The sequence below is a fragment of the Haliotis rufescens genome, unplaced genomic scaffold (assembly GCF_023055435.1).
Source record: "Haliotis rufescens isolate VD_foot unplaced genomic scaffold, xgHalRufe1.0.p SCAF_10, whole genome shotgun sequence".
Classification (NCBI taxonomy): domain Eukaryota; kingdom Metazoa; phylum Mollusca; class Gastropoda; order Lepetellida; family Haliotidae; genus Haliotis; species Haliotis rufescens.
The window spans coordinates 41,916,972-41,941,012 of record NW_025963780.1 but is presented as its reverse complement, the minus strand read 5'-3'; the positions used below and the strand labels follow the sequence as shown (position 1 = coordinate 41,941,012).

The 24,041-nt window shown below is 42.0% G+C and overlaps 1 protein-coding gene across 5 annotated transcripts in view; it reads right to left on the bottom strand.

Moving 5' to 3' along the window:
* The window catches only part of LOC124146746 (glycoprotein-N-acetylgalactosamine 3-beta-galactosyltransferase 1-B-like), a 46,605-nt gene that overhangs the window by 2,816 nt on the left and 19,748 nt on the right, over positions 1-24,041 (bottom strand). The window contains exons 1-3 of one of the 5 annotated variants that reach the window (XM_046517194.2): positions 23,747-23,907; positions 9,378-9,914; positions 936-1,594 (exon numbers count right to left, since the gene is read on the bottom strand). In XM_046517194.2, the coding sequence (XP_046373150.2) occupies positions 936-1,594; positions 9,378-9,690 (972 nt within the window). In that variant the 5' untranslated portion in view covers positions 9,691-9,914; positions 23,747-23,907. Of the gene's footprint in view, positions 1-935; positions 1,595-9,377; positions 9,915-12,931; positions 13,073-16,096; positions 16,250-23,746; positions 23,908-24,041 lie in introns of those variants that run through there. The other 4 variants (XM_046517197.2, XM_046517196.2, XM_046517198.2 and 1 more) reach the window with 4 other exon arrangements.

Genomic DNA, 24,041 nt, shown 5'->3' with positions numbered 1-24,041 from the left:
TGGCGTTAACATCGTGACATTTGCAGTTGCCAGTTGCTGTGACGACAGTATTTCAGATGACATCGACTTGACGACGATGTGTATTGGCCGACACGTTTGACAAAGACGTGTGTTGGAAGATCAATTCGACACGACCCTGTCTGCGCGTACAGTGTATAAGCCGTGTACTAACGATATTGATCTTCCCTGGTCATTTGTAAACAAACATTTTATTTAAATTTTGTTATGAACAGGATTCATGCTCAAGTGCATCTATCGTCACACTCCATAGGTGTTACAGTCAATGTGTAAAATTACTGAAATTTTCACTTAAAATCATTTTGATGTTAAATTTCATCACCCAGTGGCTAAAGATGGCGGGATTAAAAGAAAACGAAAGAACACGTGATCCTTCTTTGTAGTTTTGGGCTTCTTATCCAAGCATCATTTGTCCTTTTTGATGCTTAAAAGCCGATTCGAACTTCATAATAATTTTGAGCGGTGGGGTAGCCTTGTGGTTAAAGTGTTCCCTAGTCGCGCCGAAGACCAGGGTTCGATTCCCTACATGGGTGTAATGTGAAGCCCATTTTCTGGTGTCCCCCGACGTGATATTTACTGGAATATTGCTGAAAGCGGCGTAAAACCCTACGCACTCTTAATTAATAAAATAATGGACAAATGTTTGCAGTCAAGCTGTAGAACGACTGAAATATATTATTTTTTGGGGGTGTGACATTGTCTGAGGATTTTCTGAAACATGTTTACCCCCCCCAAAAAAAATAAAAAAAAATTATTTTTTTTAAAAAATAAATAAATAAATACATGTAACGTTTTGTTTCCATGACCTCCAGCCCACCCTCCTCCCTTTAATAAATGGGCGGTCCCTTTACTTCATTATTTGACAAAAATAGAACTTCATATATTCTAAATGTTTGTAATGATAAATATGTGCTTACCTTCTGGGCACCGTTAGCATCGTATTTGTAATACCAATCTGGGTAGCCACCAAACAGGTGTGTCTCGGGGTCAAAACAGTGGAACCTGCTCCTCCCCAGGGCATCTGTAGAGTTGACTGTCCTCACCCCCAATTTCTCCATACATTTGCCGAACTCTGCGTCCTCCGCGCCGCCATCTTGTCGACATATGCTGGGGTCATGACCTTTCTCCCCATATCTTTTCAACGCCTCCCTACTCAGCACATACCCCCCTCCGCCGCTGTAGTACCCTTGTTTCACGATTGTCTTAAAATGGTGGCCAAAATATACAGGTTCCGTCTTCTTCTGTGACGTTAAGAAGTACCGGAGGTTCTCTAAAATAACATAGGTATCATCGTCAGCCTTCATGAACCAATCAGCTTCGTTTATATGTTTCTCGTAGATAATCCGAAAGGCTTGCATGGTTTTGGCTGTCAAATGTTCTCGACCTTCAGCGACATTCAAGCCAACTGTTGGAAACTTGGGATCTGTTGTAGAGCTGATGAAAATAACCTTGTTGCAACGCTTAGCCCACGTATCACGTACGACACGTGCCTTCGTCTCAAGGTTCTGTGGTGACGTCATTATCCAGCACAACACGCGCTCCTTCTCAAATAGGGACTTGGCGAGTGCGTCATCATCTGAGAAAAACATAATAAATATTTTTTTTAAATCGTTAGGGGGAGAATAACTATCATTTCAAGCTGGAGTCGACCATATCAAGACCTGCATCAATATTCACGACAGCCCCAAATCTTGTGAGACGAGTGTGAGTTTGGAACCTCGAACTCATGCTGGAGTGAGTGAGTGAGTGAGTGAGTATGGTTTTACGCCGCTTTTAGCAATATTCCAGCAATATCACGGCGGGGGACACCAGAAATGGGCTTCACACATTGTACCCATGTCGGGAATCGAACCCGGGTCTTCGGCAACTCATGCTGGAACAAGCTATACTAAAGAAGCAGAAGTTTTGTTTTGTTTGTTTGTTTGTTGTTTAACGCCGCACTCAGCAATATTCCAGCTATATGACGCGGTCTGTAAATAATCGAGTCTGGACCAGACAATACAGTGATTAATATCATGAGCATCGAGCCACGCAATTGGGACCGATGACATGTATCAACCAAGTCAGCGAGCCTGACCACCCGATCCCGTTAGTCGCCTTATACGGCAAGCATGGGTTGCTGAAGACCTATTCTACCCCGGAATCTTCACGGGTCAAGAAGCAGAAGTAAATTCCTACTAGAGGGAGTGTGTATCAGGCTGACTCTTAGGGACATTTTGACTCGATCACTCGTATTACTATCGTAGCGTTGAGATACTATTTTAATATACTCAACAACAAAAGTTCCTGTGACACCAACATTTTAGTGTATTTTTCAAACAAGTAAAGTTTGGTTTTCAATATTGTAGTGCTGACTATAACTTTGCATAGCGTTGTATCTACACCAGTTTTGGAGAGGATATATTTATCTTTCCGTGATACAACTTTGTTGTTGTTTAACGCAGCACTCACTATTATTCCAGCCTTATGACGGCGGTCCGTAAATAATCGATCGATAATGGATCAGAAAATCCTGGGTTCGACATCATGAGCATCGATCAACGCAATTGGGATACGATGACATGCATCAACCAAGTCAGCGAGCCTGACCACCCGATCCCGTTAGTCGCCATTTACGACCTTTTGGGGTTTCATGGGGGTTTCTGTGACCCTTGTGGTATCAATGGCAACTGTCAATATTTCAACGCGCCGTATGTGAAATAATGATTTCATCGCTCAACAAGTGTAGTGTACGGCCAGTTTGATTTATCATCCAAAGATGGTTATATTTTGTGAGTGAGTGAATTGGGTTTAACGCCGCTTTTAACAGTATTCCAGTTATATCACGGCTTGTCAGCTTAATGTGGGAGGAAAGCCCGAAGTGATGCAGGTCTCATTTACCACTTCGGTAAAACCCACGAGCTGGGGCATGGTGCTGACAAACCTAGAAACATAATCAGGGCGAACCAGGATTCGAACCCACAACCATAGGTTTCTGGCGTGCCCAAGGGACGCAACTCTGCACAGCGAATCGCGGCGCCTTAGACGACTGGGCCACCCGTGCCCCCTATATTTTGTGGGTTGTAGCACATGTATATAGAAATAATGATAACAAAACGCGAATTGTTTTCCGATGGTTTTCAATCATATCTTCTGGAGGAAGAGACCATTAAAACACGTAAAACAATTCTACTAGAGATAGAGTTCACAACCTGTCTCCTCGGCTGTTGACGTGTTATTTTACAAACTCTAGGTTATAGGTTCTAGGTACTGTAGGGTATTCAGCTGCACAGCGGAATTGCAGAATTGTATAGATTCACTATTGAGGTGTATTCTTGACACAAAGCGTTAAGAAATACTACGTGCAGACCACTTTGAATTGGCAACGAGAGGCCAAACAGCCATCAATTCAGTCAATCAAATTCTGATTGACGCAGACACGCCAGGTCAACCATATACTGATTACACACCTATATAAATGTGGGTGTGAATAGAAGGGGACAAATCGCGACGCAGATGCATTGACGCCGCTTTTGTGCTACAAAGAATAGGCAAAATAACTGCAAGGACTTCGCGCGAAAGATAATGTTGTACATTCTGCTTCAAGAAAGGGGTTGACAAATAGATAGACAGATAGACTGACAGATCTACGGCAATGTCAGACGCTGTCAGTATTTGTCATATTTAATGTGTCGAGAAGAACGCGTTTGTTTAGTTGACAACCGACTGCTATCACGACCTGAACAATTTAATGTGTAGTAGGGTATCCATTCAATATCACCGATAAAGGAGGACCTATCTTAGAGTAATAACTTCCATTTTAGTCATTCCCAAAGCCGATTGGTCAGATGACGCGACATGACGTAATTACTTTTTGAAAAACGATGTGATGTCATGTTCATTATTCACGCCGTCACAAATTGATCACACTACTTCATCTAAACAAAGCTGGTGATTCACCAGAGGGTTGACAATTAATACGTTTTAAGTTTTAAATGTAATTTCTTACCAACGAGCAACGGGGAATTACAGGTTATTTCTTGAATGAATGTTGTACGTCCCTTGCCAAGGCATGGGGCTATCATCATCACACCCCCAACCCCCCCAACCCCCACCCCCCCACTTGCGAGAGATAGTAGCAACGAGGAAGTACAGATCTAGACTATCTATATGTTATTAAAAATAATTAATATCAGTTTAAAATGATGAGAGGTGTTTGACGTGAATTTATTTCTAACATGTCCTCAAATAGATATGATCGATTAGAATACATAAACATTTTGAAGAGTAATAAAACAACTTGATTAATTGGTGTTCCAATAAATGCTATCTATGGTGTACCATCAGAATAACAGAAGATATACGGTAACATATCTTTCGGCAACAGCTTCAAGACATACATCCGCTATCTTTGAAAGGAGGATCCGGACAATCCTAGCAAATGGTTGGTCCAGGGAGGATTTGGGTTGATCCAGAGTGAGTGAGTATGGTTTTACGCCGTTTTAGCAATATTCCAGCAATATTCCAGCAATATCACGGCGGGGGACACCAGAAACGTGCTTCACACATAGTACCCATGTCGGGAATCGAACCCGGGTCTTCGGCGTGACGAGCGGACGCCTTAAAGGATTTTTTAAAAGGTTTTTACACATGCTTTATATTCACTATTAATGAATACTTAGGTATATATGTTACACACTCAAGGCAGTTTGAAACAGTAACACTTCGTTATATAGCTTGAATTTGCAATCTAAAACGGACGATCATCGAAAGCATTTGGCGATTACGTAAGATAATGAGGTAGCCAGTCACGTGATCGTGTGACGTCATACCGGACAGTTGTAGCATCAAAACACACAAGTTGCGCAACGGTGCCGCGCCGAATCGCTCTCGGAAATCTTCTTTTATCTTCACCCATAATTCGACCCACAAGGTCAAAAATGGATTTGGAAGGTCTACCCCATACAGATACTGACATAGAAGTACAACCTTTTCAATTTGAACCTATTTCTGGCAGCAAGAACGACCAGAATACTGACGACGATTCCAGCAGTTCACAAGAAAACAGTGACGATCCCGATCTCGACGATGTTTTGAATAGGCCTCACACAGACTGGTATGCTAGTAATTAGCGTGCCATATATTCAGGAAAACAGATTAAATATGGAATCAATCTTTCAGCTGTCACGGTAAAATGTGTAGTCACAATTACCGCAATGTTAGACCAATAATAATATGCGAAGCCACGCCTATATATATGTGACAGTAAATGCTCAAATCGCGAGTTACAAGTTAATCGGTTCAAAATAATATGTCAGACTTTTCACCTTAATTATTAAATGTGTTATAAAACTTCTTCTGGCTAAATATACCCAACAGAAGGATCGATTATGGGGATCAACCTTTCTGTGAAATACCATTACGTACGTCAGTCAATACACGTACTAGCACAGTACCCTAAATTCGTTAGTGTAACATTATCAATGTTACCGGTGCATCGAAGTTCAGTTTTATAACACATTCAATTTCCAAAGCTATTGGTAAGCTGTTGTGATAGTTATTGTGGAATATAAATTTTCAAAAATGGAATACATGACATGTTAAATAATTATGAATTTTTATAGTGTGAATTTTAAAAGTGTGCCATAAATAAGAAATACGTGAAATACTTTTATTTTTAGGGAACTGTACCATAAAGAAATTGATAGGTTTGCATTTATTTATGTATTATTAGCTATATCATAATTTTGTTGATAGGTGTGACTGTGGCAACTGTATGCCTATGTCATCCCGACCCGAGTCGAAATGTTGCCACTTTTATGCTGGGGTGAGAGAGAAACCTTTGAATTGCATCACTCAACATGAAGGATTCTCAGTAAATTTCACCAACATACACGTCCTACAGTTGGCTCTCCTTGAATTTGTGAGTTTGGCTGGCCCACTAGACGATAACGAACCAATTCATAAGTATGTTCCTTCTTAACCGCTGATAATTACTATAGTAAATGTAGCTGCATCGATTAAAACTGATTAATAACAGAAGTGAAGTAGCAATAAATTATGTTTGTCTGTTTAACGACACACTCAGCAATATTCCAGATATATAACGGCAGTCAGTAGATAATCGAGTCTGCACCAGACAATTCAGTGATTGACATCATGAGAATCGATCCATGCAGTTGGGATACGATGACATGCATCAACCAAGTCAGCTGTGTCTGCGGGCTTGTCTACTCTCTACTCTCATTTGCATAGAAACTACCTTGAACTAGATCATCAGCCATATCTTTCAACATATAGATAGGCATACCATCACGATAGAACCTTCTTCTGATAATAAAGATTTCCTCAGTCCATTTTTCTTGATAGTCTCTTTGAAATTGATGTCTCAAATGAGAGTCTCACTTGATCGCCCACTTTAAATTTAAAGGGTTTCTTCATTGACTTCTGTTTGATTTCAGCCTTTGATTTGACTGGCTTTATCAAAGTGTCAATGTATTGTTCCTTCCATACTAAAGCTTCATTAGTCAGATTAATATCCGAGGGTGATCTTTCATTCAATGATCTGTGAGGTCTGTGGTTATAATCCCGGACGAGATCAAGGCCTTAATGACCGCATCCAGTGTTTTATTTTTAAGGGGCGTGTAAATACATTTATAGCTATGAGTAAGTATTTCCCAACGTCATTGTCCGAGGCTATATCAGCCAAGTCAATGTCCCATCGAGCATTGAGGCCTGAAGCCACCACTCTGTTCCGCTTGAGCTTGTATCTTATAAAAGGTCGCTGAAGCGAATAGGCATCTCGGTATGTCAACCACTTCTTTATGTGATGCAAACTAATATCAAATTTCCCCTCCTTTTTCGCAATGTGAAACAACTTAGCAGGGCCAGAAAAGGAGGCTGGGTGTTTGGGATTCAAATAAATACTAGACAAATATGCTTTCCATCCGTCAGCAGGCATGGTTACACGTGAAATGAAGCCTACACGATGTAAATAGAGCTTATATATTTATCCACTACATAGCCTATCAAAACTACAGAGACGGGCCTGGGCTACATTCAATGCCAAACGTACTTGTGTTTTTATGTTAACCCGTGTATACAGCTGACTGCCTTCATTGTATACCGTCTGGCGACGTGACCTAGTTCATCACTGTTTCCAGTAACAAAACAATTCTCCTTTACCAATGCAACTAATGTAAACATAAAATAACTGACAACATTGCTTCCTCACTATTTCAAAGGAATTTCATACATACTATTCTACAGATTTTGATACTTATAAGACCGATGTTTGAATGTGTAACCGTTGATCTGTCTATAGCGTGACGTCATTTAGATTGTCATGCCTCCGTGCTTGGGGTCAGTGGGTCCGAGCCTGGGACAGAACGCCCAATGTTCTTTCATCAAGGGAATACATTCCATCTGAAGAAGTGGCAGGGTTCAAGTACTATAGACCTTCTTAATACATCAGACACATATGATTTCAGTTCTTTCACCAGGATTGGTGTTGGGGAAGTAATCTGGATTGTCTCCTCAGCCTTATCTTCCTCTATGTCCATGTCCTCTTCAAACACAATCTCAGGCAGGGTAACAACATCTTTTAACAGCTTTTGGCATGACGCCGACGGGGATCGAACACAATTTCGGGACAGACGCTGTGTCGACAAGACCAGTGCACGGAGGTGGTCGACGCCAATTTGAGCCTCGATCAATCCGATTGGGAAGGAGGGGGTCGTGGGGGGTACGATGAGACGCTGACGCAATCTCGTGGGCTGAGATTGTGTGAGCCTCGATGATCACTTAAGTCACCTGGCTGACCACTGAGCAGTATTCCAGTCATATCAGGGCGTGCCAGCTAAATGAAGGAGGAAAAACCGAAGTAATGCAGGTCCTTGGCACTTCCGTGAACCCCACGAGCACCGGTTTGGTAATGACAAATCAAGAAACATGATCGGGGCGAACCGGGATTCGAAACCAGGATCATACGTTTCTGGTTTGCTAAAGGGACGCAACTCTGCACATTCGTGCTCCCTAGCGCTGCATTGACACCTCAGATCACAGTGCGTCAGCTTTATGCGAGAAGAAAGCCCGATATAATCCTGATGTTTGTCGTTAACACTATGTTGAAACACAAGAGCACGGGCATGGGACTGACAAACCTGGAAAGGCAATCAGGGCGAATTCGAAATTAGAACCCGCGATCACAGATTTCCGCAACGCCTAGGGTTGCGGTGGCTTCGGTGACTTGGCGTCACGTGTCCCCATTTCAGCCTTGACTTGTTTGCATATTTATCACAGGAAAAAGCATACCCATATCCAGTGAAGTGTTATCTCAATTTAAAAATTTGTATTCACCAGGTTTTTTATCAGCTGTTCATTAACCTGTATTCGCCGGGGGATACGATATAATTGTTTTCACGCATAATACTGGAATTTGATTTTTTCAAAAATATTTAATCACCTGAAGCATTATACTTGGGTGCGCACTTTACTAGAAAATACGATAACCTTTGATATCAAGCCGTTCGTCGGGCAATATCTTTGGTTAAACTGGGTATTGTCCGATAATAATACATAATACAAACTCGAAAACCTATGCACATTCATGATACCGCCTGCCAAAACATTGTCTCAAAGTGAGGATAATTATCGGCAACTGTATATCGATACATCTGAAACTATTGAGCGGCTTCTTATCTTGACACGACATGTTGCGTGCGTTGCCGAGTCTTGGCCATGTCATAAGTACATGTAAACGGAACACGGAGATTAGACCATGAGTTTTGTTCTTGACAGAATATTTCGTCCCTCACCGCTTGGCTAGTCAGCAATAGACATATTCAGAACAAAGCACCCATTTCTTTAGAATATATTGTACAATTTATTTACCGGTTAGAATCTGTGTTAAATATATTTCCCTCCAGTATTTTGTTGAAACAATTGCGCGCAGGCGGGTCATATAAATCACTGGTTTAGTTGGCCCGGAGCCGGGGGGGTTATATCAATCATTGGTTTAACTGGCCCGGAGCCTGGGGGGTCATATCAATGACTGGTTTAACTGGCCCGGAGCCTGGGGGTCATATCAATCACTGGTTTAGTTGGCCCGTAGCCTAGGGGTTCATATCAATCACTGGGGTAACTGGCCCAGAGCGTGGGGCGTGGGGGGGGGGGGGGGGGGGGGGGGGGTCATATCAACCACTGGTTTAGTTGGCCCGGAGCCTGAGGGGTCATATCAATCACTGGTTTAACTGGCCCAGAGCGTGGGGGGTCATATCAATCACTGGTTTAGTTGGCCTAGAGGATTACATACGGACATACGCTGGTTTAGTTGCAAACATTGTTTAAACGGTATTCATGCACTCGCTTTTAATACCTACCATGATGGACGTGTTTATCTTCAAATTTGACGTTCCCGGCCTTATGTTGTTCCACGTGTTTCTCAAACTCTTCATGAAGATTCTCTCCCTTTGGACTTGATACCGGGGCACCGGCCGCTCCATCCACCGACGTGGCATGCATTGTGTTAACGGATTGTTCAATGTGTCTGGGGTTCAGATGGTCGGCACTGAACCCGAAGCTGGTGACTGGAGCTACTCGGCTGATGCTGGTGACCAGAAAGGCGACAACAAGTCCGATGGTGATACCAATCCACAACTGAACCTGCGCCAAACCGGAGAGCCGTAACGCCATTTTGGAAAATTAGAAAATACTGAACAATATCTCACGGTACTTAATCACAAGGTCGTCAATTTGTGACACCACAAACACGTGAAATGACGTCTTTTTTTGGAATAATCAGTTCAGTGGCTGAATCGGCAAAATCTGACTAATGTCGTCTGCGTCCGCATCTGATCAGGGCATCAGTGGAATATGATAATCATCACTATCACCATCACCGCCGCATGCTCGTCTCACTGCAACGATAAAATAGTTGGAAAAACTCAATTTCGTTGATGTTTATAAAACATAAGCTTCTGCCGCTGTTTGAAGTAGAAAAAAGATAAAGTCAAATCTCCAGCAAGAAATGTCCCAATCCTCTGGTGCTCGCATTTCGGTAAACCAAACTAACCCTTGATTAATTTCACGCGTGTTAGGACATGATACAACTAGTTTCATTGACACTTTACCGACCAATCAAACGTCGACAAAGGGGTAAGGGAGATAACTCGGATTGTCATGTTGTTGATATGGTTTGTAACTCACATTCTGATTGGTACGTTACAATGTGTAGCGTAGAAAATCAAATTCGCTGAGGAAAATTACGGGCGGATCGCGAGAAACATGGGTATGGATTCAGGGGTTAGTGTAGGCGGGAAGTTTAACAGATCTTAAGTTTCTGTGGTGTAGGTATACTGAAATACGAGGCCTGGAGATATAGATGATGGGATGTGGGCCAAGAGTTTTGAAAAGGTCCTGAGGAACAAGGCTATTTATTAAGTGGAAGATGCATATTGGGGAACGAGGGACCTGATCTGGACTGCGTGCAATTTAGAAGCCTACAAAAATGTTGATGCTCCTTTTCGCCAAAGGCAACAATATTCCAGCTTTTTCACAGCTTTTTGTAAATAACCGAGTCTCTGGCGGGCAACCCTGTGCGCTTGGTTGTGTTGGTCGATAGAAAGAGCATCGATCCACCCGTCGGGTCACGATGACTTTAAATTGCAGTGAGTGAGTATGGTTTTACGCCGCTTTTAGCAATATTCCAGCAATATCACCGCGGGGGACACCAGAAATGGGCTTCACACATTGTACCGACGTCGGGAATCGAACCCGGGTCTTCGGCGTGATGCGAACGCTTTAACCACTAGGCTACCCGACCGCCCCACTTTAACTTGTAAATTGTAACAAGATCGGCACGCATAAGGGACGTGAAACTGAAAAGCGAATTGCCGCACCTCAGATGACTCCAAATATGAAGAAATAAATGAACTAACACTTGTTCTCAGTTTAAATATATGCGCGTATCCTGCCCCATTGTTGGCACCCGTCTCAAAAGCACGCAAAGGCAAGTCAAATGTTCACCTGAACCGACACGGGAACATAGGATCTTTTTACAAGTCAAAATAGGGAAGTGCATTAGACATGATTTTATCAGGGATGCATCAAATTAGAAAATGTACTCCTCATGTCTACATAGGCGGACCCATGCTGGATGCGTCCTTGGTCTACGACAAAAAATTGTATCTACGAGTAAGTCAAGCATTTCACATAACGTTTTCTCAGTGAACTTCAGGTGACAGTTGCTTTCATGTTTGACAAATTGTCCTAAACCTGAGTGAGTGAGTGAGTTGGGTTTAACGCCGCTTTTAACAATATTCCAGTTATATCGCGGCGTGTTAGCTTAATGTGGGAGGAAAGCCCGAAGTGATGCAGGTCTCAGACGTTTACCACTTCGGTGAAACCCACGAGCACGGGTATGGTGCTGACAAACCTAGAAACATAATCGGGGCGAACCGGGATTCGAACCCACAATCATAGGTTTCTGGTGTGCCCAAGGGACGCAACTCTGCACAGCGAATCGCGGGGCCTTAGACGACTGGGCCACCCGTGCCCCCCCTAAACCTGAAGATGGAGATATGACATTACCTGTCACCACGTTTCATGACAAATGTGTGACATTCAATGTTTATGTTGTCATTCACTGGATTGTCTGGTCCAGAGTCGATAACTTACAGACCGCCGTCATATAGCTGGAATATTGCTGAGTGCGACGTTAAACAACAAACCAACCAACCAACCCATGAAGATCCGGGGTGGAATAGGTCTTCAGCAACCCATGGTTGCCGTAAAAGGCAACTATGCTTGTCGTAAAATGCGACTAACGGGATCGGGTGGTCAGGCTTGCGAACTTGGTTGATGCATGTCATCGCATGTGATCGATGCGAACTGGATTGTCTGTCCCAGACTAGATTATTTAAAGTTCGCCGTCATAAGGCTGTAATATTGCTGAGTGTGGCGTTAAACAACAAACAAATAACGACAAATGTCCCAAGGATCAAAGACTGTAGTTGTTCCTGAGATTATATTGTCTCCTTTTACGGCAAGCTTGAATTGCTGCAGACCTTTTCTAACCCGGATCTTCACGGGTTGATCAAACAATTAAAGTAGTGATGCTTACATGTAATGGTTTTGTTATTCGAGGCCTTGGCATGTCAATGTGGGAACAATTACAACCTTGTTATGTAGGTCAACGTGTTTGTGTGAACAATCATGTCAGGGATTAATGAGTGAGTGAGTTGGGTTTAACGCCGCTTTTAACATTATTCCAGTTATATCATGGCGTGTCAGCTTAATGTGGGAGGAAAGCCCGAAGAGATGTAGGTCTCAGACGTTTACCACTTCGGTGAAACCCACGAGCACGGGTATGGTGATGAAATACCTAGAAACATAATCGGGGCGAACCTACAATCAAAGGTTTCTGGCGTGCCAAAGGGACGCAACTCTGCACAGCGAATCGAGGCGCCTAAGACGACATGGTCCCCCGTGCCCCCCGTCAGGATTTAAAGCAGATCGATTCACAGTATGACAGTCTAAGTAACTATTTAAACATCAATTGACGTCCACCATCCGGTTTGAAACAATTAAGGATGGTAACAAATCAATTTCTCTACGATCAGTGCAGTTGTTTAGTGGCCCTTTTCAAATATCACTGATAACAATTTCTACAGAAACAATTCCGCGGAAATTAGTGCTACTGAAAATATTAAATTTTAAATGATATACGCCGATCGGTAACAGACCAATGTGTCCTTGTTGGTATTACACATAAAGTGACATTCATAAAATAACCCGATAAAAAGCACATTGCGTTATTGAAGACCAAATGCTATCTACAGGAAAAACGCGATCTGGCAACCGTTTGTAAAGGATCACATTCACCAATACATCATTTTCTGGTCGAAGAGATCGAGTGCAAACAACTTATTCCTACCACAATTCGTTCCGCGCACCAGCTCTACTCGGCGACAGTTCAACTTACACAGTCTTGTGGCTTTCGGTTGTGAAGTCAAAGAATGGAGAGGCGGAAAAAGTGAGACTGGGGTAAACAATGTCGTGCTGCACGTGCGACCTCGAATGCTGCACGTGCAGAGGTGTGCTTGTGTATTGCGATCAATATTCAGTCTGTGTCAAGACTGACAGATGGCAAGGCGTGTGGAGGCTTTTGAGAATGTTCTTTCTGCATTAAACACATATTCAAAACGCATCATGGTATTGTTTAAAGTGTCCATTAGTTTTGACAGTTAATTATTGATGTTATTTATATTTCATTGATGTATGCCTGTCAGGACGGGCGGAACTATATTTTATTACGACACTAAAGTGGATGTTTTCAACTTTTGTTGGATGACAATACGGTGTGAAATTAATTAATAAATATCTTCAAATATTTATACAGTATTTAACGACTTAGATCATAATATGAGTAATGTTGGGTAACATCCTATTAACATAAACATTCATGTTACAATATAGGCGAGGTGAAATGGGTTTTAACGTCGCGTCAAAGATTATTTCACTTATATAGCGACGTGTGTGTGTGTATGTGTGTGTGTGTGTGTGCTCTTGTACTAGTCCGGACTGATGCCGATTTTATAGTGCCAGCCCACTGAGATTCCATGTCGCAGTTTAACATGAATACCCCACTCAGACAAAGCATACTGACTCCGAGCCAGTCCTTGTTTTAGCCCCTAAATGCCGAGAGCCAGACACGAAAACAACCAGTTCCATCTTATAACGTCTTTTGGTATGACGTGGCCGAAGATCGAACACACGACCTTCCGCTCCACCACTAGACCACGGAAGCCGTCCTTTTAAGATATAGATAACTATTGACGTGGACAAACTGAAAAGAAAAGAACCAATCCTTGTTCAGGCCCCATAGGGGCGGTCGGGTAGCCTAGTGGTAAAAGCGTTCGCTCGTCACGCCGAAGACCCGGGTTCGATTCCCGACATGGGTACAATGTGTGAAGCCCATTTCTGGTGTCCCCCGCCGTGATATTGCTGGAATATTGCTAAAAGCGGCGTAAAACCGTACTCACTCACTCAGGCTCCACAGTTCAAAACGTGCTAGCGTTTAGGATTCCGCGAAATTGTAAAGCGTGTACCATGTACTGTAGAGATCACAAGCGACAGAACTTATCCCATATGCAACAACACAAAAGAACATATTCTACATCACGCAAGGACGACTTCCACAGCGTCAACACTACAGAGAGTCGCGGTTTATTTTATCACTATTTGTTACAACAAAAATCTGGATGTTTCAAGTAGAGGAACATCTAACCACGTAACCCTTCATTCCGTAACAACCAATGGCCCTGGCGTTCAACGGGGTCTCGGAGTGGAGGACAGAGAGTCATTTCGACATTCCCCTCGACGTAAAACTTGACAGAAAATGTCAGGGCATCGTGCAAATATCCACATGCAATGTAAACAGCATTCCAATTATATCACGGCGTGTCAACTTGATGTTGGAGGAAGGCCAGAAATATTGCTGGTCTTTGACGTTAAAGAGTTTGGTGAAAGCCATCACCATAGGTTGGCAGAGACAACACTGGAAACATGATCAGGATAAACCGGGGTTCGAACTCAATTTGCAATGTATGATGCAGAGTGAGTGAGTATTGTTTTACGCCGCTTTTAGCAATATTCCAACAATATCACGGCGGGGACACAAGAAATGGGCTTCACACATTGTACCCATGTCGGGAATCGAACCCGGGTCTTCTGCGTGGCGAGCGAACGCTTTAACCACTAGGCTACCCGACCGCCCCTGTATGATGCAGAGAAAACTAGAAACATGGACCTGGAATGCTGTGAACTGTAGACTCAAAAGGCTGTCACGCATTGAGATACGACTTGGAAATAGACCTGCACCAGCTGACATCCGTTGTCGACTACTTGCTGTCTTCACAAAAGTACAGGCGACCCGTGAAGATCCGGGGCAGAATAGGTCTTCAGCAACCCATGCTTGCCGTGAAAGGCGAATATGCTTGTCGTAAGAGGCGACTAACGGGATCGGGTGGTCAGGCTGGCTGACTTGGTTGATGCATGTCATCGTATCCCAATTGCGTGGGTCGATGCTTGTGATGTCAATCACTAGATTGTCTGGTTCAGACTCGATTATTTACAGACCGCCGTCATATAACTGGAATATTGCTAAGTGCGGCGTTAAGCAACAAAGAAAGAAGAAAAATTACAGACCGTCGACATATAGCTGGACTATTGCTGAGTGCGGCGTTAAACAACAAACAAACAATCTAGTGCACGGCCTTGCTACCTATGTCTAACGTCCCTGTTTAAGTTCTAAAGTTCCAAAAAATAATATATTTTCTGCGCAATGAACTGTACATGCATTGTAGTGTATTTAGTAGTACAAATGGCAGGAGCCACAACTGTGCCTGCTTTCCTGATTTAATAATAACTATGTCAATCAGGCTAACGGGCGTATGACTAACAGTTGGAATGACAGCGTGTTGGGGCTGCATATGTGACATGTGCGAGACTGGCCGTACGGCGATACACTGGATACACAGAGTACACTGGATGAACTTCAAGTGTTAAAATTATATTCTCCTGACAGGAGTTTGGGGATACTATCCGCACTTTAAATAGAAATGCGAAATTGTCCCTGAAGAGTACTTTCAATCAAGCCATTCACAATGATTATCATAAACGCGATACATGCATTACAAATTATCAGTAAGGATGGGTCGGGCTGCCTCGTAAATCATTAAGGTTAGTTGTGTCAGCTTCACAGACGAGGCCACCTGAAAATCGTGAGGGACACACATATATACAGATACACACACAGACACACACACACACACACACACACAAACACGGAGTCACGAACTTTGTACATTTGCGTAAAGTAGACAGTGGTAGGCGTGGTAGGACAGTTTGACAGTAGCAACGAAGGTCAGAGTGACATGTGAACATGGTAAGCATGGATACAATAGCAAACATGCGACCCACAACCCGCATACATACATTCACGCATGCCTGTCGTTCTAGGTTGTACTTAGCTGTAAGTGCTTCAGTGTGACCCGGTCCTCGCTATCAAGTAACTAACACAGTCTGTTTATAACTTTACCTTATCCATTTCCCAAGCTGAAGTTTGCTCCGACTAGTCCGACAGGGCCTGCACACGATAAGAGCTGAACTGAGTCTAAATTATCCCTGAACTTGTTGAGCGTATCATGACAGAATATCGTGTTTGGGCTCGCGTACAGCAGATACGACGTAACAGAGCGCAAGTCATAGCATGGCTGCTACATTTTACATGCTTTAAAGAGTGAGTGAGTGAGTTGGGTTTAACGCCGCTTTTAACAGTATTCCAGTTATATCGCGGCGTGTCAGCTTAATGTGTGAGGAAAGCCCGAGGTGATGCAGGTCTCAGACGTAACATAATTTGAAACATAATCGGGGCGAACAGGGATTCGAACCTACAATCAAAGGTTTCTGGCGTGCCCAAGGGAAGCAACTCTGCACAGCGAATCGCGGCGCCTTAGACGACTGGGCCAGCCGTGCCTCCACATGCTTTAAAAAAGGTTTATGTTCTAGACAATAGGTAGTCATTGCAAGTTTCATACCCTAAAACACAACTTTGATTATCTTCTAAATGAAGTGCAATGGTGTACAGATAAACCTCGGATTGGTTTTAAAAAAACTTTTCCAGACAATTCTTTAAAACTAATTTTGCAAGTTGTGCAAAGCGAAACTATGCTATGCAGGGCTGCAACGGTTCACCAATACTTCGATTCGGTTCGATGCTCGATTATTTCCATTCGATTCGATTATTTTCGATTCTAATAATATACAATGATTCATGTATAATATGCATAAATAAGAAACAAAACGTGTATTTATTTTAACTTTTTTATTGAACAGTGCACTCTAATCTATTTTCGTTTTCAAGTGACAGTCGTCAAAAGTTTCAAACAAATGCATTTTTGGACATTTTCACTTGGTCGATATGAACGCAAGTCTTTTAATTTTTTTCGTCAACGAGGTAGGTTATTTTTGTTAATTTTAAATTTATTACAAAAATTGGAATGAACCGAATCGAAATTTAGACATTGTATATCGAAGATCGAATCGAGACGACATGTACCGGTTCACGGTGAACCGAACCGAACCGTTGCAGCCCCTAATGTTATGCGCTCTGAGGATCCAGCCTTGACATTGAGAAATATCTGTGTTTTGTGTGTTTGTTTGTTTGTTGTTTAACACCGCACTCGGCAATGTTCCATCTATATGGCGGTCTGTAAATAATCGAGTCTGGACCAGACAATCCAGTGATTGATTCATGATCATCGATCAACGCAAATGGATTACCATGACATAGCCAGTTAATCGCCTCTTACGACAATCCTTGTGTTGCTGACATCAATTCTAACCCCGGTCTTCGCGGGTACTATGGACATTACTAGTTATCAAGACATGGTTCTTGTACTATAGTAGGGGCGGCCGGGTAGCCTAGTGGTTAAAGCGTTCGCTCTTCACGCCGAAGACCCGGGTTCGATTCCCGACATGAGTATAATGTGTTAAGTCCATTTCTGGTGTCCCCCGCTGTGATAGTGCTGGAATATTGCTAAAAGCGGCGTAAATCCATACTCACTCACTCTTGTACTATAGGATCTCATTACTTATACTACGACCCGTGAAGATTCCGGGGTAGAATAGGTCTTCAGCAACCCATACTTGCCGTAAAAGGCCTCTATGCTTGTCGTAAAAGGCGACTAACGGGATCGGGTGGTCAGGCTCGCTGACTTGGTTGATACATGTCATCGATCCTAATTACGTGGATCGATGCTCGTGATGTCAATCACTGGATTGTCTGGTCCAGACTCGATTATTTTACAGACCGCCGTCATATAGCTGGGATATTGCTGAGTGCGGCGTTAAACAACAAACAAACAAAACATTACTTATACTACAGAATAACATCTTCCCATGAAAAGCACATTAACTAACAAATATATTGGTTACGTTCGAGGACCCTTCTAAATTGATACAACTAATTGTGCTGTTGTATATTATATTGCCCGGTACCAAATAAAGAACAAACTGAGCTCCTTAGCTTCAACACTATATTGTTAATACATATTCTACCACGTGTGATACACTTCCCTTGTGCAACCAGGATAGGTTTCAAAGTGTGTGAGCCGTATTTCAGTTATAATCTTCACGGTTGATGTAATTAGGTTAAACATTATCTGTCAGATTGATGTACATCTCACAATTTAAGTTACCGGACAAACCAAGTGATGTTTAAAAACCCTTCAGGCAAACAATAAGATTGCCTATTGGCCCGCGGCTTGCGTCCCTTCAAGCAACAAAATAGCACTGGTTGACGTTTATTGATTTTCCTCCTTCAATGTAGCAGTAAGCAAACACCCCTGTCAAGCTGACAATTGCTGCTGTGATATATACTGTGACGTATGTGACAATATCACCACTGTAACATACCCTACTCAACCTTTGAGAGAGGTAATCAAATATGCCATGCTTGACCTTTTATGAGTAGCGTTTGTGATGGCGTTAGGGAAAAAGTCAAGGACTGAGTGAGTTGGGTTTAATGCCGCTTTAACATTATTCCAGTTATATCATGGCATGTCAGCTTAATGTGGGAGGAAAGCCCGAAGTGATGTAGGTCTCAGACGTTTACCACTTCGGTGAAATCCACAAGCACGGGTATGGTGCTGACAAACCTAGAAACATAATCGGGACGAACCGGGATTCGAACCAGAGATCGACGCAACACTGCACAGCGAGTTTCCGCACCTTAGATGATCGGACCCCCTGTGTCCCATCGCTTTAACAAATTAATTGGCAATCATAATGAATAATTCACAAAGCATATTTATTCAAAAACATAAATGATGTGAAACATATCACGATCGATACGGTGTAAGTTGTCCAAATATAATTTGGGTTAGGTTTGGCTTGTTTATTGTTTAACGTCGCACTGAGCAATATTCCAGCTATATGGCGACTCCAAATATAAGTGATTAAGGTAAGTCAGTGCTCTAAATTTCGTTACCTCACAATTTCATGTTTTAATATATAATTTCATTACGTTTAGGTGTTTGGAAAAGATAAACACCACAAAATGAATATGGCGTTGTGCTTGAAAGTTTATCACAAACCATTTTCTCACGGTTAAAGGGTTCACTCGTCATGCCGAAGGCCCGATTCGATTCCCCAGATGGGTACAATGTGTGAAGCATATTTCTGGTGTCAACTACAGGGTTATTACAAAAAGCGGCGGTTTTTTTTCCAGCGAATGGTGCATTGACAATCAACTGATCATGATATTTATCAGTATCTAACTTCAAGTTGCATTTCTAACGCGTTTACCCCCAAACAGAAACCGTTCACATTGGAATTGATGAGATTATTGCATATTTTACATTCTGTATTATTTCAATAAATATGGCATAAATGCTTAACCATAACGGTATTTACGCGTTAAAATCAAATTAAATTCATGATATAGTTCACTAGATAGCGCTGGTATTTGCCAGTATGTGGATGTATGTTGACTGTAACTTTCTATTTCAAACACTGACTGTCTGTCACTTTACATATCAACCGGTAATATATTTTTGAACTAAATATTCACGACACGTGGATCCAAAATGTGTAATTTATTTGCAATATTAATTGCATTCGTTATTAGGTGGTTACTGATGAAGTTCATATGAATATGTTATTGTAATATGCAATAAAAGCGATAAGCCATTTCCATAATATTTTTATCAGTTCTACCATAAAAATGTAAATTAAATGCATATTATATCGATAACACGGCCAATCAGGGATGTCAAAAGGTTAGACGTATTGGCGCGTATCAAACTGCAGCAACGGTACGACTCTTTCAAATAGTTATATCAATGGAGGTTTAATGTCTTGGAAACTACCAATCCAACATCAATAATATTAATTATAATACATATAATACATTCCCCACGTGTGACATGGATGTCATGGAAACATGTGACCTTACGTGTAGTTATTACTGCTATAAACCACGAACTGACATAGTCACTGGAAGCATGTGTTGAATATATTTAAAGCGGGACTAAGCTAGGGCAGATTGACAGTTTATTGGTTAACACACGATCAGGGCTAAATCGACTCTTAAACTACCCCTTAACGTGCAGAACGTATCATGGCATAATATCACGTTGACGCTCGCGTACATCAGATAAGTGTATCAGAACGCCAGTCATAGCTAACATGGCTGCTACATTTCACATCTTCATAAAAGAGGACTGTGTTCTAGCCAACTGGTTTCATACCCTTAAACACAACGTTGACTGTCTTCTTAAAAAAGTGTGTGACATACAGTTCAATTTCGTTTGATTAAAAAATAAATTTTCCAGACAATACTTTAAAAAATAATTTTGCCTCAGGTATAACCTCGGATTGTTTGAGAGATAAATTTTCCAGATAATACTTTGATAATAATTCAAATACCACCATGCAAAATGTTTCCCTCCGATGTTACCCAATTTACACTTTTCGAGAATAACTGTATCATCACTGATTTTCTGTGATCCATTCATATAATTTTCACCGCTATTTCGCCTTTTACATTCAATGGAATCTCTTTCGGCAGGTGAGCGAGGCTTGCGTTGACGTTTTATAGTAAGACAGCTTTGTGTGACATTCAAAATACTGTCAGGCCTGGATATGGGGGATTAGCTATTGGGGGCTAGCCTTGAACTCAGGGGGAAGAGACCTGGGAGTCCCTTGAGTTTAATCAAGCAAGTGTAATGAAACAAATTAATTCATATGAAATAATGTGGGAATATAATCGTGGATTTCGATGTAGTAAAGGAATGCTGGTCTAGAATTTAAGGACATAAAAGAACAGGAGGAGCCAACGACGCAACACGCATAAATAGCATTGGGTAGTTCATAAGCATTAAACGGTAAATGATATATTAATGGCGGCCATTTAGACATAGCCGTTACAGTGCTACATATTAGATTGAGCCTTACAGTGTGTTTATTGTTTAACGCCACTCAGCAATATTTCAGCTAAATGACGGCGGTTCTTAAATAACCGAACTTGGACCAGACAATCCAGTGATTGACATCATGAACATCGATCCACGCAATTTGGATACGATGACACGCATCAACCAAGTCAGCGAGCCTAACCACCCGACCCCGTTAGTCGACTCTTACGACAATCATAGTCGCCTTTACGGCACGCATGGGTTGCTACAGACCTATTCCACCCCGGATCTTCACGGCTGGATTGAGCCGAACAAGACAGCAATACGAATTCAAACTCAACTCTAACATAACATCTGAGACAATAATAAGAAATAAAATAAGAATAAAATGCAATCGTTTCTTACCTTGAGTGGACAGAGTGTGGGTTCTTTGGGTTTATTCAAGCAAGTGTGCCTGAGACTGAAAATCCAGGGAGTTACATACCCCACAACCCTACTCGTGTAATATTATCAATTTCTCTGATGTAATTTCCATATATCATATCTGCTTTATACTGATAAAGTTGACGACGCGAAGTAGGCGATAAGAAAACAATATCAGTATTGCCTAACACGAGTTGTCCTTATTGTTTAGCCGATGGCCATGCCCCAGGAGGTAAGAAAACATTTATCAGCGCTTGACCAGATAAAGACATGAATTGAATTGACCCTGGCGTTTACGAGAACAAAGGCCGGTTGTTGCAGGCAAAAACCAATATCTTCAAAATTCACTCTTGAGCGCTTTCAGCCCTCGGGTCAGTCCCCTCTACTTGGTCCAAAACACTCATTCATGTCTCGATTACTCCCCGTTGGGCTCAGATAAATCCCCTACAACTGTACAATATTCTCCTGTTCATTTTGGCAAACAATTATAAAGCTTTCGGATGTTCATATTATATTCTTCCTTTCTGAAAATGGTTGACATGCATTATTATTTGTGTTCAGTTGGTACATGTAGGTGTGCGTGAAATGATACATACATACATACATACATACATACATACATACATACATACATACATGCATGCATGCATGCATGCATGCACGCACGCATGAATGCACGCACGCACGCACGCACGCACGCACGCACACACACACATCCATGCATGCATACATACATACATACATACATACATACATACATACATACATACATTGTCTTTGGTGGTAATTTATACAGAAATAAAGATTTTTTTCGAAATAAAAAGTGGGGGTGCACAATCGGCCACACACACACGTGCATGCACGTCGCCACATAAGTGCAATAATCTTGAACGATATGTTAAACCCCATTCACCTCACCCATAAGTGTCTAGTAGGCCGAGGCGGTGTATACTGTTGTATTGTAATACGCTCTCTAGTCTAACAGCTTTACACCGCAGGACACTAATTACTTATTTCATAATAACATAACTACTAATTATGTTCAAAACATTGCGATTGATGTATGCTTCTTTGTATGTATGTATATATGTATGTATGTATGTATGTATGTATGTAGTGTTGCCAGTGTCGAGGAGGATTATTCATTTCTTATTCAAGTTAACTATAAAAAACATCCAAGGAGACAACTGACCCCCCCACCCCCCCCACCCCCCCCCCCCCCCCCCCCCCCCCCCCCCCCCCCCCCCCCCCACCCCACCCCCACTGTCCCCCGGCTGGCTAAGTATACGGCACTGGTTTTCAAGAATATTTTTGTTAAATGTGATTTTGTATATAATCATATCTAAATGCATGATAAAGAATTATCGTGACCCTAAATAACAATTTTAATACTTGTATATATATTTTTTTAGATTTTGCAAACACGAAACTACTTCTTAAGTCACAAATACAAGGGGTGGTGAACCGTCCCTGTGTGTTAGGTAGGGAGAATTTACGTTTCAAAGATTTACATTTGTAATTAAATAATTTAATTTTCTGGTTTCCTTTGTTGATGGTTTTTCTTTTTAAAAATAGTAAAAAAACGTATGCACTGTAATATCTATGATAAATAACGGAAATATGTTCCACGCTCTGATGTTCCGACCTCGGAAGTTGTGAAACTGAAACATCTCTTCGAGTTTGTTCTTAGTGTGTGTTCGTCAATAGGTGATAAATATGACCAGTTGTTTGGAGATGTTGTCGAACGAATATGATGCGATTTGGTCATGGAATTGACGCTTGTTAAGCTTCGTTTCTTGCATAAATAAACAAAAGTAATCACATAAACACGTCTCCCGACTTTCGTAAGCGTGTAAGCTGGCACCGTATCCTTACCAGGAGTTGAGCAGTATAGGTTTTTCTTGGTAATTCGGTAACATTAGGCTGCACCACCATTGTGGGATATGTGTACATAATTGAAACCAACTGGACGACAAACGTATGTAGGTATACTTTACACTGGTATATAAGCAGTGAAATGACAAGAGAGAAAATATCGAGTAAATTAAAAACTATATGAGCGTCTAGATATCCACGTGTATAATAAACGTGCAACTGTTCTCATCAATGATGTCTAAACATCCTCATCAATTAACCCGACATCAGCCCTTGGTGCTCACAGTTTACTGTCAAACTATCAGTTAATCCGTAATCCCGGCTCCGAACTGGCGTTGTGACCTGGCCCGCTATGTGGGGCTGTGGCAGTTCTACATGTCTGTAGTGTTATCATAGGGCTATCCAACCGTCGGTAATGCCACAAGTTTATCAAAACTGTGGAGTTACGATCCAACTGTGAAAGCATCGCTTACCTGCCTCGCCGATACAGTGTCCCGACTTCAACGACGAATGTATTAAGATGCATCCAAATATAAGATCACACAACCATGTTTATAACCCTACGCAACCTTACTGCTAACTTCCTGAGTCGTTTCGCGACAATTGTACGCGCAGGACTGACGAGCGGGAGGGCAAAGCAGGCATTCAGCCACTTGACTCGATCGGGTCATGGCAATTTCTGAAGTCGCGTGCACACCAAACGATTTGTCGCACAGTGTGACTATTGACATTATCACCCTGGTATTTCGAACCTAAAAGAGAACCGTC